At 32.4% G+C, this 26,027-nt stretch overlaps 2 protein-coding genes across 4 annotated transcripts; both read right to left on the bottom strand.

Moving 5' to 3' along the window:
* Nucleotides 1-1,120: 1,120 nt before the first annotated feature.
* Nucleotides 1,121-13,262, bottom strand: LOC124433039 (zinc finger protein Xfin-like). Its single transcript, XM_046982544.1, has 12 exons — nt 12,596-13,262; nt 11,374-12,363; nt 9,607-9,741; nt 9,293-9,500; nt 8,760-9,159; nt 8,178-8,650; nt 7,733-8,055; nt 7,355-7,620; nt 7,004-7,274; nt 6,636-6,821; nt 3,293-6,478; nt 1,121-3,190 (listed from the first exon to the last, which is right to left on the bottom strand). The coding sequence occupies exons 2-12, from the start codon at nt 11,614-11,616 to the stop codon at nt 1,964-1,966; spliced, it is 6,918 nt and encodes a 2,305-aa protein (XP_046838500.1). The 5' UTR covers nt 11,617-12,363; nt 12,596-13,262; the 3' UTR covers nt 1,121-1,963.
* A 4,674-nt stretch (nt 13,263-17,936) lies between these two features.
* LOC124431775 (SR-related and CTD-associated factor 4) lies at nt 17,937-25,564 on the bottom strand. 3 transcript variants are annotated; one of them, XM_046980054.1, is made up of 16 exons: nt 25,404-25,564; nt 24,681-24,809; nt 24,306-24,597; nt 24,071-24,237; nt 23,679-23,954; nt 23,420-23,566; nt 23,099-23,349; nt 22,785-22,970; nt 22,554-22,687; nt 22,272-22,480; nt 22,004-22,181; nt 21,628-21,710; nt 21,417-21,549; nt 21,015-21,242; nt 19,578-20,945; nt 17,937-19,481 (listed from the first exon to the last, which is right to left on the bottom strand). In XM_046980054.1, exons 1-16 carry the CDS (start codon nt 25,431-25,433, stop codon nt 18,589-18,591), a joined length of 4,704 nt encoding a protein of 1,567 aa, XP_046836010.1. In that variant the 5' UTR covers nt 25,434-25,564; the 3' UTR covers nt 17,937-18,588. The 3 variants fall into 3 exon arrangements, with proteins under 3 accessions (XP_046836010.1, XP_046836018.1, XP_046836000.1); XM_046980062.1 differs by having other exon boundaries at nt 21,417-21,546; XM_046980044.1 differs by having other exon boundaries at nt 21,417-21,710.
* Nucleotides 25,565-26,027: the final 463 nt, after the last annotated feature.

Genomic DNA, 26,027 nt, shown 5'->3' with positions numbered 1-26,027 from the left:
AATAGTTTACAAGTATTTCAGCGGAACGATGGCATAAATGATAATAATAATAATAATTAATAATAATAATAATAATAATAATAATAATAATAATAATAATTAATAATAATAATAATAATAATAATAATAATAATAATAATAATAATAATATTAATAATAAACTTATATTTTTAACTGTGCTTTGAGAGAGTGATAAACTTCTTCTTCTTCTTCTTCTTCTTTTTCTTCTTTATTATTATCTTTCTTTTCTCTTTTTTTTTTTTTTTTAATGTTATAATAAATTGGAATTGCGCTAAAGATGATAATGAGAAGAGGAGAAAAAGATATAAATAAAATGCATGCGAAGGAAAGAAAGAAAGAAACAAGAAGAAAAATTAAAAGTTAATTCGATACGAATGAGAACGAAGGAAAATAGTTTACGCGTAATATTGAAAAAAAAAAAAAAAAAAGAGAGAAAGGAAAAAAAAGAAAAAAAGAAATTAATATGTATAATATCTAATGCTAATATAGAATAAAGAAAAAAATTTTACTCGCGACGATAATTGCGACAAAATTGACATTGAAATCGAAATTAAAATTAAAATCAAAATTAAAATTAAAATTAAAATTGAAATTGAAATTGAAATTGAAATTGAAATCGTTAGTTATCGGCGCATCCTTAGGCGTGATACATTCGAATAAATTAAAATATTTATGTCTATCGTTTATGAACTATTGTCATGTAATTAATAATAATAACAATAATAATATTAATACCATAATCATAATAATAATCATAATCATAATCATAAACATAATCCTCATAATCCTCATAATCATCATCCTTCACCATCTCCATCACCATCACCACCACCATCATCATCATCATCATAATCACCGTCATCATCATCATTATCATCATCATCATCATCATCATCGTCATCATCATTATCATTATCATCATCATCATCATCATAATCATAATCGTCATCGTCATCATCATCATCGTCATCATCATCATCGTCACAATCATCATCATCATCATCATCATCATCATCATCATCATCATCATCATCATCACCTTCATCATTGATTAATATATCTCTTAGAAATTATTTTGGAATGGAAATATCAATACGAGTAAAAATTAAAAGTATAATATCAGTGCACATGTGTCCAAGCGTTTTAATACAGGACGATTTCTTTCGTTTAAAGTAATATTTGTGAAAACTTGTATTATCGAATTATTCTAAGCTGATTATAGAGAAATCATTTCTTCAGAGGCCTACCTATAATAGTATTTTACTAAATTGTAAGTCGAAGATCACTTTTGCATTTGAGATATATGCAAAGGATGTAATATAATCTTCAATATAAAGTAATAGGAAATATTTTGTAATCAAACGTAATTCTCTATAAAATACAGTTTTTATCAATTATGCGCCATTACTATTATATATATATATATATATATATATATATATATATATATATATATATATATATACATATATACATATATATATACATATATACTATCGATTAAAATTAGATTTTGGAAGCTTGCAGTTTTTCTAAGGCATATATCGTGTTTATTGTTTATATGTGTATATATGATAGATATATATATATATATATATACATATATATATATACACGTATACAGATAAACATGACATATCCCATGCATGTGTTATTCGGTATGATATATCTCATACGTAATTATGTCCTATATGAAAATTCTATAAAAAATTTGCCAAAGCTACAAATATTTGTACTTATTACTACTGTACAATATGTTTATCTCCACTCTTTCAAGGTACATACGACATTTTTAACGGGACAGTCCCTTCTTCTTTTTTTTTTTTTCTCTTTTTTTTCTCTGTTCTTTCTTTTTTTTTTTTTCTTTTTTTCTTTTTTTTTTATGGACCCTCACATCGTTATCTATATCTCATTATCTTACACCACTTTGTTACAGGACTTATTATAAGTTAGATTGTTTGCTTTTGGCACTCATACTTTGTTCCTCCATATCATGTATTTCTACAACCTCTTCGATGCTATCCTCATTTTCTGATATATCCTGAACATATGCCATCTCTTGAATATCGTCAGACTGTATCGTTGAATTATTTTCATGCTGTGCTATACCATACTCTTCTATCTCGTACTCGTTCGTATCTTGATAAATATATTCAGTCGCACCAGTATTAGAATCCTCGTTTCCTATTGTTAATACATTTTGTTGAATTAAAATCTGATTACCTTCCGAATCGTTAGCTACCATCAATACAGCACCATCCAGATTATGAATTTGTACATCGTTATCTCTAGTCTCATTGTCAAATTTAATCTCTTCGTCTAAATTTTCCTCGTAAGAATCAATCTCGGAATCATTGATACATTCGTTAATTTCTAATTTTTCATATCTATTTACCGAATTACAATCCACATTTTGTTCATCTATTTCCATTTGTCCATCCTCGTTGGCCGATATACTACCTTCCTCCTCCTCCTCCTCCTCCTCCTCCTCATCCTCCTCCTCTTCCTCCTCCTCGTCCTCCCCCTCCCCATCCTCCCTCTCCTCCACCTCTCTCTCCTCCTCATCCCTCTCTTCCTCCTCCTCCTCCTCCTCTTCCACCTCCTCCTCCTCCTCTTCCTCCTCCTCATCGTTATCGATATTTTCAAAATCATCGCAATCATATTCTAAATTATGGTTAGACGCATTAGCGTTCATGTCCTTATCGTTATCCGTATTTTCGTAATAATTTATTGGATTTGACATGGATGACGTCGTACCCCTTTCAACATCGTTACCATTTTCAGAAAATTCACACATTTCTAATTCCTTTTCGTCGTTCATTGTCAACGGTATCATAGGACTAAGCTTGTGTCTCATATCATCTATCGGATTATTATTGTGTTGTTGCGTTTGTTCCTGTTCTAACAATGGCATAATTGGACTCAAAATGGGTGGACCATCGTCGTCGGTAAAATCCGAATCGCTTCTTCTTTTCTCGGGTAATTCCTTGACGTGAAAATTATTCAATTTAGTCACATTCACTGATTCTTTAATATTCAATTCTTGCTGCTGCTGCTGTTGTTGTTCTTGTTGTTGTTGTTGTTCTTGTTGTTGTTGTTGTTCTTGTTCTTGTTCTTGTTGTTGTTGTTCTTGTTCTTGTTGTTGTTGTTGTTGTTCTTGTTGTTGTTGTTGTTGTTCTTGTTGTTGTTGTAGTAGTTGTAAATGTTCTTGCTGCTGCTGCTGCTGTTGTTGTAGTTGTTGTTGTTGTTGTTGCAGTTGTAGTTGTTGTTCTTGTTCTTGTGGTTGTTGTTGTGGTTGTTGTTGTGGTTGTGGTTGTTGTGGTTGTTGTGGTTGTTGTGGTTGTTGTTGTTGTGGTTGTTGTTGTTGTTGTGGTTGTTGTGGTTGTGGTTGTTGTGGTTGTGGTTGTTGTGGTTGCTGTTGTTGTTGTGGTGGTTGTTGTTGTTCCTCTTGATTAGTCTCTTTAACTTCACCAACTGTTTCCTGATTCGTTAATTGTCCTTCCAAATTGTCTTTCGTATCGATATTCATCTGCTTATCCTCGTTATGTATCATAAAGCAATTCATGTCGTTTAAATTTTTATTATCAATCATGGCGGAATTTACGGAATTTTCTGAATCTGTATCATCGCTTACGTCGGTATTACACGATACCTCCCCTCTTATTATAGCCCTACTATTAGATCTAGACTCGGCTTCAGAATCATTTTCCTCTTCCGCTTCCTCCTCGTCACTGGTATTGGTATTACTAGCACTATCCGAATCTTCCGAATTTTCCGTATTCTCGCTATTACTCTCCTCCTGGGTGACGCCATCCTCCTCAGGTTCCGATTCAAAATCTTCAACTTCCTCTACCTCCTCGACGACCGATGTCTCATCGCCTATCAAACTTCCCTTCTCATCGTTTTCATTCTTTATATTATCCTCGATGGTACTTCTAACGGATTCTATTTTCTTGTTACATTCTAATATATGTTCTGAAAATTTGCCCTCACTTTCAAAATTCAATTGACACTTTTGACACCAAAAATTGCCAACGTAATTAATATGAATGCTCATATGTAATAATAATTTACTTCTTGCATTGTGATAACGGCCACAGGTTTTACAAGTGAAATTATTTCCTTCGCACGATAATATAGCAGCATGAGTTGCCTTCAAATGATCGGACAGATCTTGATAAGATTTACATAATTTCAAACAAACGCCACACGTAACAGCAGCTTCTGCTCTATGAAAACGAATAAGATGTTGCCAGAGATGTTTTTTCGCCGGCCATTGTTTGCCACAAACTTCACACGTGCATTCGGTATTCGTTGATTCATCGTATACCTTCCGAGAATCTTTTCTAGAACACTTAACCGCAGTAGGTGGTTTAATATGTGACAATGGCATAAGATTCGGTACTGGCTTTTGCCCTGACAATTGCAAATTAATATCTTCGAATAAATTAAAATCTGGAATGTTTAAATTGGATTCGTTCATAAACGACGAAGTTTCTTCCTTCTTTATTTGATTATTATTCTTTAAATGTGTTTCCAAAATCGACGTTGGCATAATATTTTGCATATCCAATCTGTTAAAGGCGTTACGCCTGGTGCATACGTTAATATGATTCCAAAACAATGTTTTCGTACAGAATTGTTTTTGACAATTTTTACATTCGAAATTCTTTCGATTTCTCATTTTTCTTTTGCCACTGTCATTATTATCCGGCTTTATCTTTTTAAACATACGAATTGGATCGGTATTGTGAACATTTTGATAATGTTTCGCCAATGTATGACAATTCAAGAAAATTTCCGGACACATCTCGCAATCATAGGTATCGGTTAACGATCTTCTACGTTTAGAATTATTCAAATCGTCCTCGCATAAATCCTCGTCGAAATCTAAATCGTCCGGTTCTTCCTTAACAACGATATCAGCTGGTACATCGTACTCGTCGACTTTAGATCCAATATCCATACGATATTCGAATGCAGCTAATTGATCCTTGGAAATATTATGAACGTGTTCATAATGATCTCTGATATCCGAGTCATTGGTAAAAACAGCTAAACATTGTTTACACGTTCTAAATACCTTCCCATGACATTTTTTCGTATGATCGAAAGCTTTCCATTTCGATGCATATTGTTTGCCGCATACCTGACACGTATTTGGTTTGGACAAAACACTTTCGTGTACGTCCTCAACGTGTTTCTTCAAATCCTTTGGATCTTTCATAGGTATTAAACAAACACCGCAAGATACTCCTATTTCATTTCTGTGTAAAGATAATACGTGCATTTTTAATTTCAATTTATTCTCCACCGTATCCCCACAAAAGTCGCAAACGTTAGGAGTTATGTGATATTTATGATCCTTCCTATGTGCCTCCAAGTCTTCCTTAGTTCTGAATAATTTTTTACAGCTAATATATTCACACGTAAGATCTGGATGATCCATATGCTTAACCCGATTATGAGTCATAATACCCAATTTAGATGTAATTGTTTCGTTACATAAATGGCATGTGTATGTGCTATGATGATTTTCTATATGCTTTTGTAAACTGGCACGATCTTTAAATATTCTTTCACAGGCACGGCAACGGGTCAATAATGCGCCTGGATCTTTTCGATAATTCTGACAACCTTTCATATGGCGTCTAAGTAAGTAACGTTTATGAAATCCTTTATTACATTTTTCACAATAATGTAAAACCCCATCCTCCACGTTCGAAGATTTGAAATTTACTGAATTTTTATTATCCTTTCTAACATCTAACTCGTACCTATGAATTTTGGATATGTGCGCAGCTAAATGGTCTTTAGACGCGCTAGTTTTCAAACAGTAAGGACACGTTATATCTACGTGACCTTTGTGTACCCGATTTACATGTTTCCATAGATGAGATGTTCTCCCGTAACACTTGTTACAAAGATCACACGGAAATAGACGGTGCACAATACGTCTATGACTGCATAAACTTTCCAGATTTGAAAATTTCATATCGGCACACAATTCACATGTTAAATCCATTTCTTGGGGTACAACACCGTGCTCGTACTTTGACGATTCGTTCAAGGCATCGTTAATACTGTTATTATCATAACCATCGACTTCTAATCCATGAATTTTTCTATGTCTTGACATTTTAGATTTATTTGAATATGGTCTACCGCATATGTCACAACTAAAATCACCATTGGTCAATGGCCAATGTTTAGTTTGCACATGTGTTTTAAGTTGCAAAACATTCGGAAATACTTTTAGACAAACGCCACATATTAGCGGCACTGTATCGGAATGTACTCCCATAACGTGCTTCCAATAATCAACTCGGCTACCCCATAATTTACCGCAAACTTCACAAGTATTTGGCGAAGGACCTTGGACCGAGTGATGGTGGTGTACGTGCTCGTTACGTAACGCCTTCGTAGCAAATATTTTTCCACAATCGTCCCGTTCGCACTGCAAATGATGAAACACGTGAGAAAAAGTTCTTCTTCCTTTTTTTTTCCTTTTTTTTTTTTTTTTTTTTTTTGCCCAATTGAAAAATATTATTATATATACATCATATGAGCTCATGCTATCGCACATTAATTTTCTTTTTATTTGAGAGACATACCTTTATACTTGGTTCGTTACTATGAGTGCTACTAACATGTAACCAACGTTCCCATTTACTAGGATGTGAGCTACCACAAAGCTCGCAGACAAAAAATAAATGATACTGCGCCCTATTACCAGTACCATTCATATTTGCTGGATTACCATTACCAATGGCATCTACTACCTGAGCCATTTGCTCGAACTAATGAAAAAATATACATGTTACATTTTTTTTCTCTCTTTTTTTTTTCTTTTTTTTTTTTCTTTTTTTTTTCTTTTTTCTTTTTTTTTTTAACTTCTATATGTTACAAAAGTTATTAATTATTTATTATCGATTATATTTAATAATATTTATTCAAAATATAATTAAAACATAAATATAACCTTATGAGCATTTCTTTGATGTCTTATAAGATGATCCTCGTTTGGAAATGATTTATAACAAATATAACAGTCTATTTTTTCTCCCTCGTCTCCATCAAACTCCAAAATATTTTCAGTTACTTCATTACCATTTAATGTCTCGTTATAATAATTACTGTTTAACTGTACAAAATTTGCAGGGTCATAAGCAGGATTTACATTATGTATTGATACATGAGCAATTAATTTCTTTCGTGAATCATGTTGTCTACCACATATCGTGCAACTATACCTAAAATATAATAATTAATATCAAACAAAATAATATAATAGTTTCATGATTACATATAAAATTAAAAATGTATTATTTACCTTCTTTGTTCCGATACTAATAACTTTGATCCTCCGTGATACATATTAACGTGATTTAGGAGTTGTGTATTGTCAGAACATATTTTTAAACATACTCCACAAGCAAAAGCAGCGCATTCTTTATGCGTCGCACGTATATGCAACCATAAAGATGCTCTATCATTAAAATCCCTTGTACATATTTCACATACAAAAACTGTCTCCATTTCTACCATATTTTCATGATTACTCCTCTCCTGATCTTCATCTTCATTTTCTACGTTCATCTAAATGCAAAGATAAACATTATAGTATATTTAAATATTAAAATTTTTCTTTTTTTATCATTACTATTATTACTATTATTATTGTTATTGTTATTTTAGAATTACTACTTACTTCTGGAGACAGAGCAAACTCCGAAGGTTCCTTTGCATCTTTCTGATCGGACATAGGTATAGGTATCTGTTGACCCCATGATTGCGTAAGAACTACTCTTTTTAAACACTTATCACTATCTATAAAAGGACATGGATCTACACCATGCGATACCAAGATATGTCTGCTGAGTGATGATTTTAAAGTAAAGTCTTTTTTACACAATATACAAATATAAGGTTTGTCAGCATCATGTGTTATCTCGTGTTCTTTAAGATTTTCCACTGAAGAAAAACTTTGAGGACACATTTCGCAGTACCACCTCTTCTGCATTTCACAGCCATCTGTCAATAGACATTATATTCTTCCATATTATATAATCAATTACAATAATGTTTTACGATTTATTAATCGCACAATATTGTAAGAAGTAAATGGAATTAAAAAAAATACATTGACGTATTACCTGTTTTCGCTATTTTTTGTGGACTACAATTCGCTCTCGTTTTATCATCCAAATCTCTTTTCAAACCACTACCCTTTGTCAACGCCTGTTTCAATATCGTAAGCTGTGGATTTTTGGCTAATTTTGCTTCAGCATTTTTAAATCCCTTATGTTCATCATCCGTATCCATACTCGATATATCCGAAGTATCAACCAGACTTTTACTATTATGTGATTCAATCTTAATATCCGGTTGCACTTGAAGCTCTATTCGTTGTCCAATACATATTCGACTATGAATATTTAAATCGGCTATACTAGTGAACATTTTGGAACACATTTTACAATAACATTTGGTTTCTGAACGGAAAAGGGGGTTTAGTAATTCGGACGGTGCAGGAAATCCCGCATGTCGTGATTTTATATGTTCTTCAAGATTTGTTCGTGTTGAATAAATGCGTGAACAATACCCACATGTTACGGCAGGATGTCCTCTGAAAAAAAAAAAAAGAAAGAAAAAGAAAAATTATATTTTCTCATTACATCTAACTTATAAAATTATGCAATACAATAATGAAACTTTTTGAAAGAATATATTCTTACCTGTGCGTAGTAGATACATGTCCCCATCGATGTTTAGCCGTTGAATAAGATTTGTTGCAAAGATCACATTGATAAGGCCTTTTATAGGAAGTATGATCATCGGTGATAACTTTCTCACCGATGACATCACCTGCACCCACATGAATTCTTGCATGAAGGGACAAATGTCCTTTAGAACTGAATGCCTTGTTACACAACGAACACACATACACTTCATGTTGCTCCGATGTATGTTGGAATATTGTTGATTCTTGTGTTACCATAGGCATATTTTTTGAACTCGTTTCTTCATTATCTTCTGTTACCATTGGGGTCATTTCTAAGAAATCGCTAGGATTCGTTTCCATATCCATTTCATATTCATCAGATTTTCTATCCGAATCATCTATTATCGTTGCCTCTTTTGTTAAACAGAAATGAAGTATTATAGATAAAGATAATAAAATTTTAAAGCTATCTATCTATCTTTAGAGTTCATTACATACATATATATATATATATATACATATATATATATACATATAAATATATACCTTCATCCGTGCCACTATTTTCAAGAAGTTCTTCTATTTCATTATCTGCTTCTCCATCGGAATTTAATCTTGGCGGTGTACCTAAAGCCGCATTTGGATTTACTATGGGAGCCTCTGGGATTAATATGGGGATATTTTCTTTCTCCTTCAAAAATTCTGAATGTACATTACTGTACTGCATATAGTTACTTTTGTCCCCATTATGTGCCTATAATTTGAAGATATTTATATTACATATTTTATTACATTATTTCTTTTAGGAATATTATATATATATATATATACATATATTATATAAATAAATAAAAGCTTACTAATTCGCTAGGAGGTAAATATCTTTCCAATAATGCCACTGCATTGACGCATGCTGTCCTGAAGTCATAAAAATTCTCCAGGTTGTACATACAGCGATAACATAAACACTTTGGGAGGCGATCATTTTCTGTGATCTAAAATAAAAAATCAATAAATATAGCAATCATTTACTTTTCAATATCCATATAATTAAAGTTTCATTAATAATGTCGATTTAAATAGAGAAACTTTTTGTAAAATCTTAACATAAAATGAAAACGTATCAATTGCAAATAATTTTAATAATCTCATTGTTTATTTCTTATAGAGATATAGTACATGTGAATGAATGGGGGGGGGGAAAAAAAAAAAAGGAGAAGAAAAAGAAAAAAGAAAAGAATATGAGAAAGTTTAAATTCTAAAAGGTATCAAAAAGAACACATGTGATTCCATTATCAATATTTCTAAACATTTAAAAACTTTCCTTTTATTAATGATCATATAAACACCTACTAATAGTTTTCAAAAGTTGCGCCTTGTTAATTGACGCAAAATATAAATAAATCAAATTATGATCCCATAAAAATACATTTTAAATAAGAAAAATAGTAGGTGGGGTAAAAGAAGAAAGAAAAAAAAAAAAACAAAAAGAAGAAGAAAAGAAATGAAAATAAAACAATAATCTATAGATCCTCATAGAAAATCGATAGCTACGAAGACGATATGATATCGTAGAAATTATATATATATATATATATATATATATATATAAAGATATAAATATATCTGTATATATATACATACAAACACACACACACACATATATATATATATCTTCAAAAGGAAAACAACAAAATAAAGCGAAGTAAACAAAAAAAAAAGGGGGCGAAGATTTGGAAGAAGAAGGAGAAGGAGAAGAAGAATAAGAAGAAGAATAAGAAGAAGGGGAAAAGATGACAATGATGGAAAAAGTTAAAATGATGTATTGTTTTCAAGGGTGACCATAGTCGAAGAGAACAAAATGTCTCCCGTTGCATTGAATTTCTCGTTGCCGTTCTCGTCGCCGTCGTCGTCGCCATAGTTGTCGTCATTGTCGTCGTCGTTGTCGTCGTCGTTGTCGTCGTCGTTGTCGTCGATCATAACATAACATCTTGTATATATTCGAAAAAAAGAGAGAGAGAGAGAGAGAGAGAGAGAGAGAGAAGAAGAAAAGAAAAAGAAAAGAAGAAAAGAGAAGAGACGAGAAGATGAGAGGAGGAGAGAAGAGAAGAGAAGAAAAATTATATATTTTTACTCTTCTTTTTTCTTATTCTTTTCTCTCTCTCTCTCTCTCTCTCTCTCTCTCTCTCTCTCTCTCTCTTACTCTTACTCTCTTTCTCTCTCTCGAACAAGACATACAGCAGAGCCTATCATAAAGTGAATCGTTTCAAATCGAAGACGAAGTGAAGTATTGCGGCGAGGGGGCTATCGCGAGGAGAGGATCGAGGACGAGGACGAGGACACGACGAGGCGCGACGCATACAAGGTGACTCAGAATTATGGCTGATATATGAAAAGAATACTTGCATAGATAGATGATGGAAAATGGGGAAATACCAATCGGACCAGGTATATATCATAAACTCAGGTATAGGAGAACAGAAAAGAAAGAGAAAGCGAGAAATATATATATATATATATATATACAAAGGTATATATATATATATAGAGAGAGAGAGAGAGAGAGACAAATGCAAGCTACGGGATAGATGATACGAGAATAAGGAAAGTACGAAAAAGATATTCACCTTGAACGGTAGACAGGTCTGAATTTTGTCGACTAGTTGTCGATTTTTTCCCTCCTGTCCGAATATATCCATCTTGACAGCGTCGTAAGATGCACACAATCGACATAGCTCGTGATAACGTTGTCTAGACTCCATCGTCGTCGTAGTAGATGTAGTCGTCGTTCCCATCGTCATCGTCGTCGTCGTCGTCGTCGTCGTTCCCATTGTCGTCGTTGTCGTCGTCGTTGTCGTTGTCGTCGTCATTATCGTCGTCTTCGTGATCACTACCACTGCCGCTGCTGCCGTCGTCGTCGTCGTCGTCGTCGTCGCTGTTGCTGCTGCTGCTGCTGCTGTTCTCGTCGTCGTCGTCGTCGTCGACGACGTTGTTGTTGTGACGTCGTGTCGCAAATCTTTCCTTGGCCTTCCAAGGCGTACGCGTCGTCTTTGAGCTAAGGAACTCTCTTCACTGGGTGGAGTGGTGGAAAGAGAGGATGAGGAAGAGCGTATGCCTGCGTGTGCGTCAAAGAGAGAGACAGAGACAGAGAGAGAGAGTGAGATAGATAGATAGATAGGACAGAGGGGAAGAGGAAAAAAGAAAGAAAGAAAGAGAGAGAGAGAGAGAGAGAGAGAAACGAAGGTTCTTAGTAGACCTGGTTTACTCTAGAAAGCCCTGGGAAGGAAAGGAAGAAGGAAGGTAAAAGGGGAAGGGAGGAAGGAGAAAAAGGAAGAGGAAGGAGGGAGGGAACAAGAAGGACAATTCCTTCGCAAAAAGGACGAACCGATGCACTCTGACTGATTCTCTGACACCCCAACCAACCAACCGACCGACCGACCGACCGACCGACCAACCAAACGACCGATTGACGACTTTTTCGTCTTCGTTAATTTCTTCTTCTTCTTCTTCTTCTTCTTCGTTGTCTTCGTCTTCGTCTTCCTCTTCTTCGTTTTCTTTTTCTTCTTATTATTATTATTTCTTTATTTCCTTATATCATATCTCTCTTCGAATTTTCTCTATGATTTTCGAAAACTTTGAATATATATATATATATATATATATATATATATATATATATCCACGTATTATATTATTCTTCCCTTTGGTTAGGACTCCGCCGATGAAAAAGAGAGAGAGAGAAAAAAGAAAGAACCAAAAAAAAAGAAACGAAAGAAGAAGAAATTGTTACACCTTATATATTATACTCTCTCTCTCTTTCTTTCTCTCTCTCTCCCCGTTGCCTCCTACCTCGGCAGCCTCGGGGCTAAGGAGGCTCCGGGTTTTGGGATGTCAGGGGACTTTATTTTTTCTTTCTTCTACGGATCACATCCTTCGACGGTCGAGGATTCTCTCTCGGCTCTCTGCGATACCGCTCTCCTCCTGGGGCCGTATCGCGTAGCTAACACCACCACCACCACCAACACCACCAACACTAACCACCACCAACCACACCACCAACAACCACCACACTTTTGTCGTTTCTCTTTTTCGTCGTATTTTATTTTATTTTATTTTATTTTATTTTATTTTATTTTATTTCTTTTTCCTTTCTTTCTTTTTCTAGCTTGTTGTTGTTGTTGTTGTTGTTGTTGTTGTTGTTGTAATTAGAACAGAGAGACAATCACTCGTTTCATTGCGATTTTCACGAGAGCGAAAGCCCCGGGCGCCGCCATCTTGTACACAGCAGACACTTGTTTCCCTACCCGGACAGATCGGCCAAGTACCGGCAGTATCGTCGTATACTACTAACGTCGTACGTAAGCCGTGGACTTTCCGCGATACAGATTGACACGTTCCTTCCTTCTCTTTCTCGCTGCTCTCCGTCTCGTTGACATCGCGCGATCGCTCGAAGCGATGGCTTTTCTCCTGGATGCAATGTGGGGGATCCTCCAGTGGATTTTATGGGCCGACGATGGTAGGGTAAAGAGGAGAGCTTCCTTCGTACATTCCTACGACGCTCTCTTGATGACCTTGACGAACTTAATCGCTCGTTACACTGTGTCTTTAGAATAGACATATTAAATTACTTCTCTTCGCATTAGATTTCCTCTTTTCCCCCTGTTTTCTTTCTTTCTCTCTCTATCTTTCTCTATCTTTCTGTCTCTCTCTATCTTTCTCTATCTTTCTGTCTTTCTCTCTCTCTTTCAATTTCTCTCTCTCTCTCTCTCTCTCTCTCTCTCTCTTTCTCTCTCTAACTCTATCTCTATCTTTATCTCTCTGTCTTTCTCTTACTCTGATATTTTCAAGGTAACCCTTCATAAAGCGATCGTTTTATCGATGATAGTTACGCCATATCGACCAATCATAACCTCACTCATTACAAGCGATTTCGTTAAAGCTCATCTTTGATTGGTCCTCGTAAACTTTACTACGATGATAACGTATTAAAATACTTATATAGAAATTTTCATGAAATCAATTGGATCGATCGATTATTTTTAATAATTAAGTTGCAGATATTATTTTATTTATTGTAATATATATATATATATATATAAACATTTATATAAACGTGTATATATATATATATATATACATCGTATAGAAATATTGAAAATAAATGAAGCTAGAATGATTCAGTTTACAAATAAAACATAAAATGTAAACTGATCATTTGAAATGAAAATCATTTGAATATTTGCATCATATTAATTTAATCATTTAATACGTAATAAATATACGTCATTTTGTTGCTATGTAACATTTTATAGAGACAGGAATTATTTCTTTTTCTCTCTCTTTTTTTTTTTTTTTTAATTTTTTTTTTTACGTTTGGACAACGATACATATGTATATGTATTTATATATATGTATATGTATATATATACATACACACATCTTGTTCCTTTATTATTGATTAATAAAGATTACAGATTTTATTTATGACAATGCGCGCAAAAGTTGTAATACAATTGCCAATGTTCAAAATATTTGCACATTGTTATTACGCTACTAGAATAATACGATATACAGTGTTATAACCTAAAAAGAAAAAAAAAAAAAGCAAGAAGAAAAAATTATAAATAAAAAAAAAAGAAAAGAACAAAAATAGAAAAGAAATGTATCTGGTTTTTGAACATGTTCATCTAACTAAATAATAGTAATGATAATTAACAATTTTCGATAAGAACATTATATACATTCGTGTAAAGATACTTTTCTTAAGATAAATACATATGTAATTTCTTTTACTAGTTTATACCATCTTATATGGTGTGAAGGCAATAGTATTGTTTGTTTTATTCATTTTTTCTCTCTCTCTCTCTTTCTCTCTCTCTCTCTCTCTCTCTCTCTCTCTCTCTCTCTCTCTTTTTCTCTCTCCTTTTCTATGTTTTTATAATTATGCATTTTAATACGTTTTTTGTTTTCTTTTTTGTTTCTCTAACTTCTGTTTTGTTCTTCTAAGATGGATTATAAAGATCTCTATACCTTGAAATAATTTAACATACATGCATAAACGCAACCGATTATTATAAACTTGTTTACATACTTATTTACATGAAACTTTGTTAGAATGATATATAAATGTACATTATCTTAAAATTATCATTTTCTTTAAAGCCTGCACATATACTATTATGTTGAAAAAAAAAAAAAAAAGAAAAAAAAAGAAGAGTAATATTTGTAGTTACAACGGCCAGATACATTTCTCTTTTTGGTTTTTTGGTTTCCTTTTTTTTTCTTCTTTTTTTTTTTTTGTTTTTCATATTCATTATGAAACACGAAGCAAAACTTGTTTAATATATGCTATATCGCAGTAATCTGCCAATTAATATTTTCATTATAAAAAATTAATAAAAAGAAAATGATTTTTTAATGAAATAATAATTGTGATTGTTACTTTAACTAACACTAATCGATGATTATCTTTTCTTTATTCTAATTTGCAACTAAATTCTCCTTTTACAGACACATGTACAATGTAATCTTAACATAGATTATAAGTGCCATATACATATATATTGATATTATTTCATCTATACATGTCAATTTAAGAGGTTATCGCTAATTCCATATAAAAAATTAGTTAACATTAACAAACATTTTAAATTTTATATCTCTGATATAGTTTACACATTTTAGTTTTTATAAATCTTAGTATTTGCACAGGCTTCTGGTTAATTAGATAATTGTGTTTTAATAATTCAATGGGTATTAAATATAATCATAGTTTTTTCTTCTTTTTCTTTTCTTTTCTTATTTTTCCTTTTTTTTTTTTTCTATCAGAATCATCACTTGTAAATCTTTATACTAATTGTAAAATACTGGCAGATTAAATAATGTAAAATACCATCGGTATGAGCTACAAAGATCTGCCTTTATAATATGATAAACATTTGATGGCAGGAAGAGCAGAATTGTGTATATATGTAAATATTTAATATAAATGATCATAATGTATGTATATTATAAGAGAATAAGTAAATAACGCTGATATTGAAAAATGCATGGTTAAAGATGAAAGAAAATTATATTAAACGGGTACATGTGTTAGTGATTAAGCTTAATAATTATCTTATTTTTGTGTGAAATTTTATAAAATATTATAAGATACAGATTCATATTACGCATATGAAAACATAAAATATATTTTGAAAATCTTAAATCATTAACTTAGACATTCAGTAATTTAACTTTAATTTATTTATTAAACAAGCATATACAATGTAAAAATAAAAATATATATAGTACTCTATATAATGATATTATAATCTTGTGCGTATACTATAATTTTCTGATTGTTATAATATTTTATTTTTATGAAAACAAAAGCCTTATCTCTTTTGGATGTATTATAATGTCAATATAAAAGTAAATATTTTTGATGTATCGAATGAACTTTAGCACGTTTTCGGGGAGTAATATGAATCCTATCTCAGTAGTGCCATACACCACTCCAGTGTACTTTTGAAAACTTTTCTATCAAGTAAAAATTTATCTCCGAGCATTTACTAAGGTTGTAAATATTGTTGTATAATAGTTCGTAAAGTAAATTAATAAGATAAGTAATAAAACTATGAAAAAAATCTAAGACAATCATTGTGAATATCGAGTTTATTCATACACTCTTTCACTAAATAATCATGTTAGAGTTGTTCTAATATGATTAGAATAATTAAGACATTAAAATAACATAATATAAGTAATATATTCGTATCCCATTTTTTTTTTTTTTATATAACTTAAATTAATATTGTTATTAACATTCTCTTTCTTCTCATTCTTGAATCCATTATTTATTAATACTTCTGATAAATGTATTATATATTTTTTAGTAAGCTGTACGTGCATAATTATCTTTCAGATACAAATATATTGTATCTTTACTTGCACACATATGCAAGTACCTAAAAACTTGAAAATACAAAGTAAAGCAAGGAAAAAAAAAAAAAAGCAAAATGCTTATATACGTATCTTATTTCTAAGTAAAATAAACATCAAAGTGGAAAGTATTGTTCATATAGAAACAAATTTCTATATGAACCGTTAGAAAAATTATTGCCATAAACTTTGAGTGAATTATATCAATGTACTCCTCTCAATCAATAAAAAACAAAATGATTTACATTTTGTTATAAAACTATGCATTGCTTAAATTTCGGGATACTTTTTTTTTTCCTTTTTTTTTTTCTTTTTCTTTTTTTTTTCTTTTTAATAATGGAAGTGCATTTGTCAATACGTAACGCTACTCTGAGCTGTAAGCAATTACACTATCCTATTGTTAGAGAGATACACAATAATTCACTATGTAATACATATGCATGTATGTATGTATGTATATATAATGATAATAATAATAAACACACACGCGCGCGCACACACACACACACATACATATATATGTAAATGGGCTTTGGTCTGGAGTGGTGCGGGCTGATATTGATTTAAACAAAATTTTTTTTCTTTTTTGTTTGTTTTTTTTTTTTTTTTTTTTTTTTTTTTTTGAATAGTCAGTGTCACATTCTTCGACTAGTTTATGTGAATATAATGTAGACAGTACCTTGTACTTGTCACTCAGTTTGAGCGCAAGCACGAGTCTTCCATCGCTGCGGCGTGCAATAACGTGCGTGCGTGAACACAGGAACCAAGTTGTATGTACGGAATCCAGAGCTCATTTTACTTGCTTCATTAATGCAATACCATATTGCCTATTATACTGTTTATTCTGTAGTTTATTTCATTTTACGATAAATAGAAAAAATTTCATGCAGAATAAAATGAATTTGTGCCATGAATAAGAAATAACAAAGTATTGACAAGTAATACACGCTTGTGTTTCATTACATTTAAATAGAAAAATAAATTTTGTAGGGACCAGTAAAGGAATATGTAACAATTTTTTTAAACTTATTAAAAGTTCAAATCTATATATGTATATATATATATATATATGTGTGTGTGTATATATATATATATATATATATACACATATATACATACACATATATGGTTACATATTAATAATTTATAACAATTCATGGCAAACTGATCGTAATTTTAATACATAGCTTTTTCAATTTTAATGATAACTGCAAGACTGGGAACTACGCACAAATCGGAATGAGAAGGCCATTATTTTTTTATCAAAGACAGTATATATAAAATATTTATTATTTTTTTTTTTTTTCTTTGATTTAGCAATGACCGTTAGCACAATATATTCATTCATTTGTTCTGCTAGGAAAATATAAAAGTATGTACAATTCAATAAATTAATAGTTATTTAGAGTATAAGGTACGATATACTCTCGCTGTACAGTACCTGATGTATGATTCAAAATTAACTATATCCAAGTCCTTAATGAGATTATGAAGAACTAACTGGCATTTAATACAGATGGCAAATATGTAATTTTATAGTTATCTAAGAAGAAATCCCTAAGACTTTACTTGCATTTTGCATGTATATTTACATAATAGATAGGTCCTGTGTTCACTATCACAGCAAGATCTAAGCAGCATTTTTTTGTTTTTGTTTTTTATACAGGAAGAAATCTTAAAATCCGTATGTATTTTAAATGAATACTTTAAAAAAAGACTTTCTAAAAGAACTCACTGGACCCACAGCTCCCTCACCACTCCAGAGTTTAGTACTCCAAGTCCACATAATCAAATTCATTTCACTTTCTGCGTAATAACATGACTCTATGTACAAAGTATTGTTTGGAATCATATTTTACATGAATCTATTCGTAGATTCTCTTTGCTTTACTTTGGTTAGTCCTCAAACGTTGAACCTTTTACAAAGCATCTACTTGCTCCAGAATTGGTTGTTGGTCACTATTATTTTCACTCACACACTCAGATTTTTCAACTTGCTCTACACATTGCTGTGACGAGTCCTCTGTTTGACTGACTGTCTGATATTCACATTGTTTATCATCATTACACTGATTTTGTTCAACATCATTGCCAGAAGATGCATCTACGTTAGATTGGTAGGAACTACTTTGTTCTTCTTCATTATATTGATTTTCATGTAGTTCGTTATTGGTTTCTTCACTTTGTTCGATTTTTAAATGATGAACATCATTCTGTTCTTCAATGTGCTCTCTGTCAGCAGGACTATCATGTTCCATTTGTACTGATTGACTGTATTCGGTAATTACTTCCGATTTAGGTTCTATATTTTCGAAATTTCCATCCTGTGTTAGGTCCGTCTTATCATCAATTCCTTCAGTGGATGTCGCTTCGTCTGTATTTTCCGTTATAGGGGGACTTACATTACCCCATCTTGATTTCCTATTTCTGTTACGACTTTCTCTATCTGAAATATTGTTTTTATAATCTGTATGCTTTGTTCCTTTTTGTTTGTCTCGTGCAAGATGATTTTCTCTCTGATTGTGATTATCAGTTTCAGGAGTACTACTAGATTGAGAGGATGTCCATGGGCCTGGCGGTGCTCCACCTTCTTGATTCCTCCAAGGTCCTTCGGGACCGTGCATAGCTGGCGGACCCATAGGACCGAACGCTCTCATGTGTGGACCTGGTGGGCCGCGTACATCATCAAATGGTGGCCGGAAGAATGGATCAGCTTCTCTAGGATCGAACGGTGGAGGTCCGCGTGGTCCGAACGGAGGCCGAATTCTCATTCCTCGTGGACCCATACCTCGAGGATGGAAGATTAAAGGTCCTGAAGCAGTACGTGTTTAGAAAGTGCTCAACAATAAATGGCAGATATATATACGCATATATATGGAAACATTGTTAATAACATTGAAAAACTTACCTGGACCTCTTGATCCCATGCCAGAGCCACGCGGGCCAAATCCTTCAGGTCCTACAGGGCCCCTCGGGCCTCGCAAACCCATCATTGGTGGTATTCCAAAAACAGGTTCCATCGGACCTCCAAAGAAATCTCTTCTTCGCGGATCAAAATCTGGTCGTTCGCCATGACTTCTTGGATCAAAACCATCCTGCAAACGTGGATCAAAACCATCGCGTCGCATTTCATATTCGAAACGATCTCGTTCATAATCTTCAACCGGTCTTCGGTTCCTTATATCCGACCGATCAAAATCTTCTCTAGATGGTCCTAATCTAGGCGTAAATTCATCCGATCGTGGACCGTTATGCCCTAATCTGTTTTCAAAGTCATCTTGGAATCTTCCAGGTTGCATTCTTGGATCCATAAAATCATCTATCTGGGATCCCCTTAATGGACCACTAGATCCCCGTTGAAAATTTTGTCTATCTCTATCCGTTAAATTTCTTTGTTGATAATCTCGAGGATCTTGTGGGCCACCTCGGAAGTCAGGTCCTCTGGGAGGAAAATCTACACGTTCTTGCACATTACCAGCAAATTTTGGTATATCCATCAAGGGCAATGGCATATCGTTCGGTCTTCGAGTTCCAGAATTTTCTTCGAAATTTCTTTCAGTTCTCTCGTTACTTCGTTCGGTTCTATTGCTTCGAATATTTCTATCCATACGATCGTCTATTGGCAATGTACCATCTGCTAATTGTCTCAATCGTTCAGCAAGACTTGGTTTCCCATCCTTCTTAGCTATAGCATCGTTATCTTGAAGATTTTGATTTGATATATTTGAACATTCCGAATGCCTCATAGAATTATCACGATTTTCTCTTATATCTCTATTATCTCTATCTCTCCTATCATCTCTATCCCTTTCTCTTCCATCTCTTGTATCTCTACGGCGATCACGACCTCGATCTCTTCCTCTGCCTCTGTCTCTTCCACGATCCATCCTGGAATCATTGACATCACTACGATCACTTCTGTCACGTTCGCGATCCCTTCTATCTCTATTTTCACGATCTCTATCTCTCTCTTTATAATCGATATTTTGTTGATCATTTTCTAGCCTATTGTCACTAGTGCCTGCACCCATGTTCATTGCCGCTATAAGCTGATCACTCAAATTTGGTTTCTCTTTGGAAGTGTTGTTGCTCACGTTCAGTGGCATGGCATCTTCCATTTCAACATCCATATCATCGGAGTGATGTTGAGGTAGTTGCATTTGCATCGGCGGTGCTGGCCCTACTCCGTAAGACTGACGAAGCATTGGTAGATTTGGTATGTTTGTTTCTGAGGTAGGTGGAGGTACTCCTATCGGTGGAACATTGTGTGGCATCCCTAGATCATAAACGTTTTATAAAAGATTCACGTGTCTGACGAAGATTATAAAACGGATAAATCACATACCAGTTGAATTTGGTTTATCCGATGGTGCAGCTGGTGCAGGTAATGGAATTTGTGTTAAAAGACCTACACCAACGCTTGCACCAAATGGAGAATTGACAGGAGGAGTCAGCATAGTCTGCATCATTCCTGGAGGTCCCAAGAGACTTTGCATATTGGGTGGAGGTACTCCAATTGGAACATTAGGCATTAAACTGTGTGCCATAGGGAGACCCATAGGTCCTATCATACCTATCATGATTTGATGTTGTATCAAAATATACTAGAAATGTGTTAACTAAGATTCAACTTTGTCTTGTACTATTTTACAATTATCAATTCCAGTAGCGCACATGCTAATTACATATTACAACAAATTTACGACATTAAAATGTATATTAATAATTGAATTTAAATAAAACTTACGAGGAACACCAGTCATTGTAAAAGCTGATGGCATCATTTGTAATTGTGTGTTTGGAGGAGGCAAAAGTGCAGCTGATGTTGGTGGTCGTATTGGCGGTGGTTGGCTGGTATCGACTAACTGCGGCTGTTGCTGCTGTTGAGTAGAAGCATTAGAAATATTTATAACATTTACAATATTATTTGTTAATGTTGAAATTGGAGCACCAATTACCGATGCAGCAGCTAACGCCTGTTGTTGCATTTGTAATTGATGTTGCATGATATCTATATTCCCGCCAGAATGCTTCAATTTTCCTGTAATATGAATAAACATAAATAACGATTTATATATATAACAAATATTTGTCAATAATACATTAATATTATATTTGAAACAAATGTTTTGAATTTGCTTGACCAAATTAATATTGATTTATCCAAATTGGCTCAGATATTCAAAGTTACTTTAGCAAGTTGTTTTATATTATATACAAGCGTGTTATATATAATTGAATTAACTTGCATTTTTAATATTAAACGAAAAAATGCGTATTTAATATAAAATAAATTCATATAAAATTTGTCAAAATTCGAATAATTATATATACCTTTCAAATTTGGTGGTAATGTATCTTCATCTATCATACCACCTTCTTCCAATAATTCTAGATCTTGATCCGTAATATTAAGTAACTTATTCCATGGAATATAACTAACACCAAGTTCTACTTCCCAATAATCTTTCCATTCTTTCCCTTTGACTCCTTTACCTGGAGCCCATGCTAACTATAAAATGATAAAATATGATTTCAATAATATTAAAATTTAATTTTGTAAAATAACTTTTTTTTTTTTTTTTATAAATAATAAACTTACAGTTATAGCTTTTCCTTGCATTTTATGATTTTTTAATTTTGTAAGAGCGCGATATGCATCTTGCCTTCTGTTCATGCAAATAAAAGCACAACCCCTAGGTGATATGAGATCAATGCTAACAATGTCACCAAACTCTCCAAATGTGTCAGATAATTCTTCCTGATGTACTAATTTGGAGAGGTGACCGACCCAAAGTGTTGTACTGCAAACTACAAGAACATTTTTTTTCCTGATATATCTATGATTAAATATTATTGATATAAAATAAGGTTTTGAACGTACCGCTTAATTTATCTCTAATTATCGGAGGTAATCCACGCTTACGACGTTCTCTTTCCTTTTCTCTTTCCTCTTCGGTCATCTTTTCTCGGCTGTCATCTCTTTTTCTATCGCGACCTCTATCTCTAGATCGTGATCTATAATAAAAAAAAAATATCAGAGTAATTAATTTATACTATATAATTACGAATATATCAAATTGATATACATGTATGTATCTATAAAACTACTTACCTTCTTCTTCTTGATCTACTTCTAGATCGAGATTTTCTATCTCTGTCTCTATCTCTATCTCTATCTCTATGCCGAGGTGATCTAGATCGACTATGATGTCTATATCTCTCGGGCGATCTACTTTGTGATCGAGTATTATCACAATTTACAATTTCAACACTACTACTATCGCGTCTTGCACCATTTCTGTAACATGAATATATTAATTATTTGTTACAGAGAATATAATATAATATATATATATATATATATATATATATATATATATATATATCCATTTATATTTTTATTGCTTAGTATCATGCAAGAATTACCCAGAAAAATCTTGTGACTCTTGGCGTTCGTCGAGTAAAGGACTTTTTTGATTTTGATGACCAGTTTGATTTATTTGTCTCATGTTTGACAAAGGTTGCGAAACATATGGCATAGCTGGAGGATAACCAGGCGGTGGTTGGCTCATATCTTGAATAACTCCAGTAGTTGTACTTGTTGAATATGTACTTTGTTGATTTGGTTTCAGAATGTCTGTAGGTTTCAGCTCGCATTCTGATGCAAAAGGTAAATTCTAAAAACATGATTTATATTTAGGACTATTTCAAATTTATCCAAAATATTTCAATGTTTTAGTAACATACAGGAACAGTTTGAGCCAAATGTTTATCAAATTCTTCCTCTTGTTGTTTCATCTGTTGCAATTTACGCATTTTTTCTTCCATTTCATGTTGCGAAGAAGATATATTTCCTTGCATTGTTTGTTGTAATGTCTGCAGTTGCCTAAGTACCTATATACGATAATATTTTAACTAAATAAAATATAATAACAATTACCAAAATATTGAGAATGCTTTTGTAAATATATTTTCATCCTTTTACCAAGAATAAAAACATTAATACCTCAGGATTTGTCAATAGCAATCCAAGACTTTCCAAACTATTACTTGTGGATACAGCATTATGTTGAGATGCAGCAGTGGTAGCAGTAGTAGGGGAACTTGCAACCACAACGTCATCATCTTCTTCTTCTCCATAATCAAAATCCAAAAGCTTTTTATCAAATTTTACGGAAGTCTTCGATTCATTTGTAGCCTCTTGCTTCTTCAACAAGAGTTGTTGTAAATGTTGTAACTGATCAAGAAACGATGAGTCAACTTGATTTGCATTAGATTGCCCCTAAAAAGATGGAAAAAAATTTTTGTTAACTTTATACACAATGCAACATTTTTTAGATTTTAATTTAAACCTATGTTAGCCCATTAAATTATTTCCGTAAAATCATTTGTACTAACTATGTTAGCTGTTTCTATTTTTGTTTGTGCTAGCCATACTGGATCAATCGGTTTAGTGGAAGAAAATAATTTCTGATCTTTTGCAACAACTTTTACAGTAGATGGAGGAGTCTTTGTTACTGCAGAAATATTGCTCAGGTTATTACCAGATGATGCGTTCAATGTACCTATAAATAAAATTAATATAAAACATGATTCCAAAATTGTCAATAATCATACAAAGAAAAATATTTACCGTTTGCGTTGACTGGTTGTTCTTTATGAATAGGATGATTGGGATCAGCTAAATCAAAAAGTGGTTGTATGACTTCTGGAGGGAAAACTGCATTTTTTTGCCAAAGATTTAATACACGTATAACTTTGCTTTTATCTTCCTGCGGGCATTTTAAAAGATTAAGAAAAGTAGTTTGCATATTTTTTGCAAAGCGAGGTGCAAAGACATCCTTTTCCATTCCAAATTGATGTCTTGACTGTCTTACAATTGAATCTATTACGTATAATCCCGGCACTTTATATTCCGGTTTACACTGAAAACAAATAAATGAATACGGGCACATATATATATATATATTTTTTTTTTTTTATTAAATAAACAATTAATTAAACTTACTTTTTGAATAAATTTTTCCACGCTTTGTACAACATGCTTATAAAATTTTATTGCTTTAATAGCTCCGCGTGTAAGAGAATTCATTTTAGCTTTGGAAATTGGCGGTTTAACATCATACAGCGCAGAAAGCTGAAATAAATTTTAATATTAGAAAGATTGCTTAAAATTTTGTACAAATAAAAAAAAAAAAAAAAAAAAAAAAAAAAAAAAATTAAAACCTAATTAATATTTCACGAATGAATACGCGATATTACAAATGCAAAAAGGGATTTAATCGAGCAAAGTTTTGTTTGTTAAAATTATAAAATTGAAAAATGAAATCTATATGGAATACATACGTATATTACAATTATGTCACAGTTTTATTTGTTTAAGTAAATCAAATATTTAATGATACAAATAATATAGCAATAATAATTAATGTAAACTATTTGTTTATTGACATAGTCTAATTGTCCAATTAAACTTTTTTAATTTACGTTAGAAAAACAAGAAAAATAAAGTAATGGCAGAGTATCATTAGCGTCTTCAGGATATATAACTTATCATTGTATTTTTAAAAGAAATTATTTATTTGGGGAAAATATAATATAAAAAGTATTGTCCATAACATAATATCAACAATACTAATTTGATGTACGCGACGTCCCTGTAAAGTCTAAAGAGAGGGAGGATTGCCTTTTCGACGATGACCTCTAAAACCTAGAGAAATCTTATTCTTACCTCTGCGTTAAATGCTTTGACCGCTTCCATCGTGCAAAAATTTCGCTCGATGAACAGTCACTAAGTTTTATACACTTTCGTGTGGCAAAGTATAAAGCGCTTCGCGATAAATTGCATGTCTTTTTATCACGCACTGTGTAGCTGGGCCATGCCATTCAAGATGGCAGGTCCATTTCCCAATATGCATCACGGGGCGGCGATGTGACGTCACACCTGTCGTATCAATCGGCAATATACATCGCATTTTTCAAACTAACTTAAAACATTTTAATAATCAGAAATATTCCATTAATATATATTTCTAATAATGTTAATTATAAAAGAAAGATCCTATGAGATTTCTATTTATTAAATTAAATTTGTTTAATTTATAAAAATTCAATATTGATTATAAAAAATTACAAAACTTCAACTATTCAATACAGATGATTATATTACATTATCAAAAGAACGAATAAAATGATTATACTTTTAATAAAATATTTAAATAATGAATATTTACATTTATTTTATATTGTCTACTAGATATATTTATATAAGGATAAGGTATTTCATTTATCCAATGAAATTTTTGCAAACTTGAATCTAACGTTTTTAATTGGTTACTAATTAGTTTGAATGAAA

This window comes from Vespa crabro, chromosome 1, assembly GCF_910589235.1.
Source record: "Vespa crabro chromosome 1, iyVesCrab1.2, whole genome shotgun sequence".
Classification (NCBI taxonomy): domain Eukaryota; kingdom Metazoa; phylum Arthropoda; class Insecta; order Hymenoptera; family Vespidae; genus Vespa; species Vespa crabro.
This window is presented reverse-complemented; position numbering and strand designations above follow the sequence as displayed.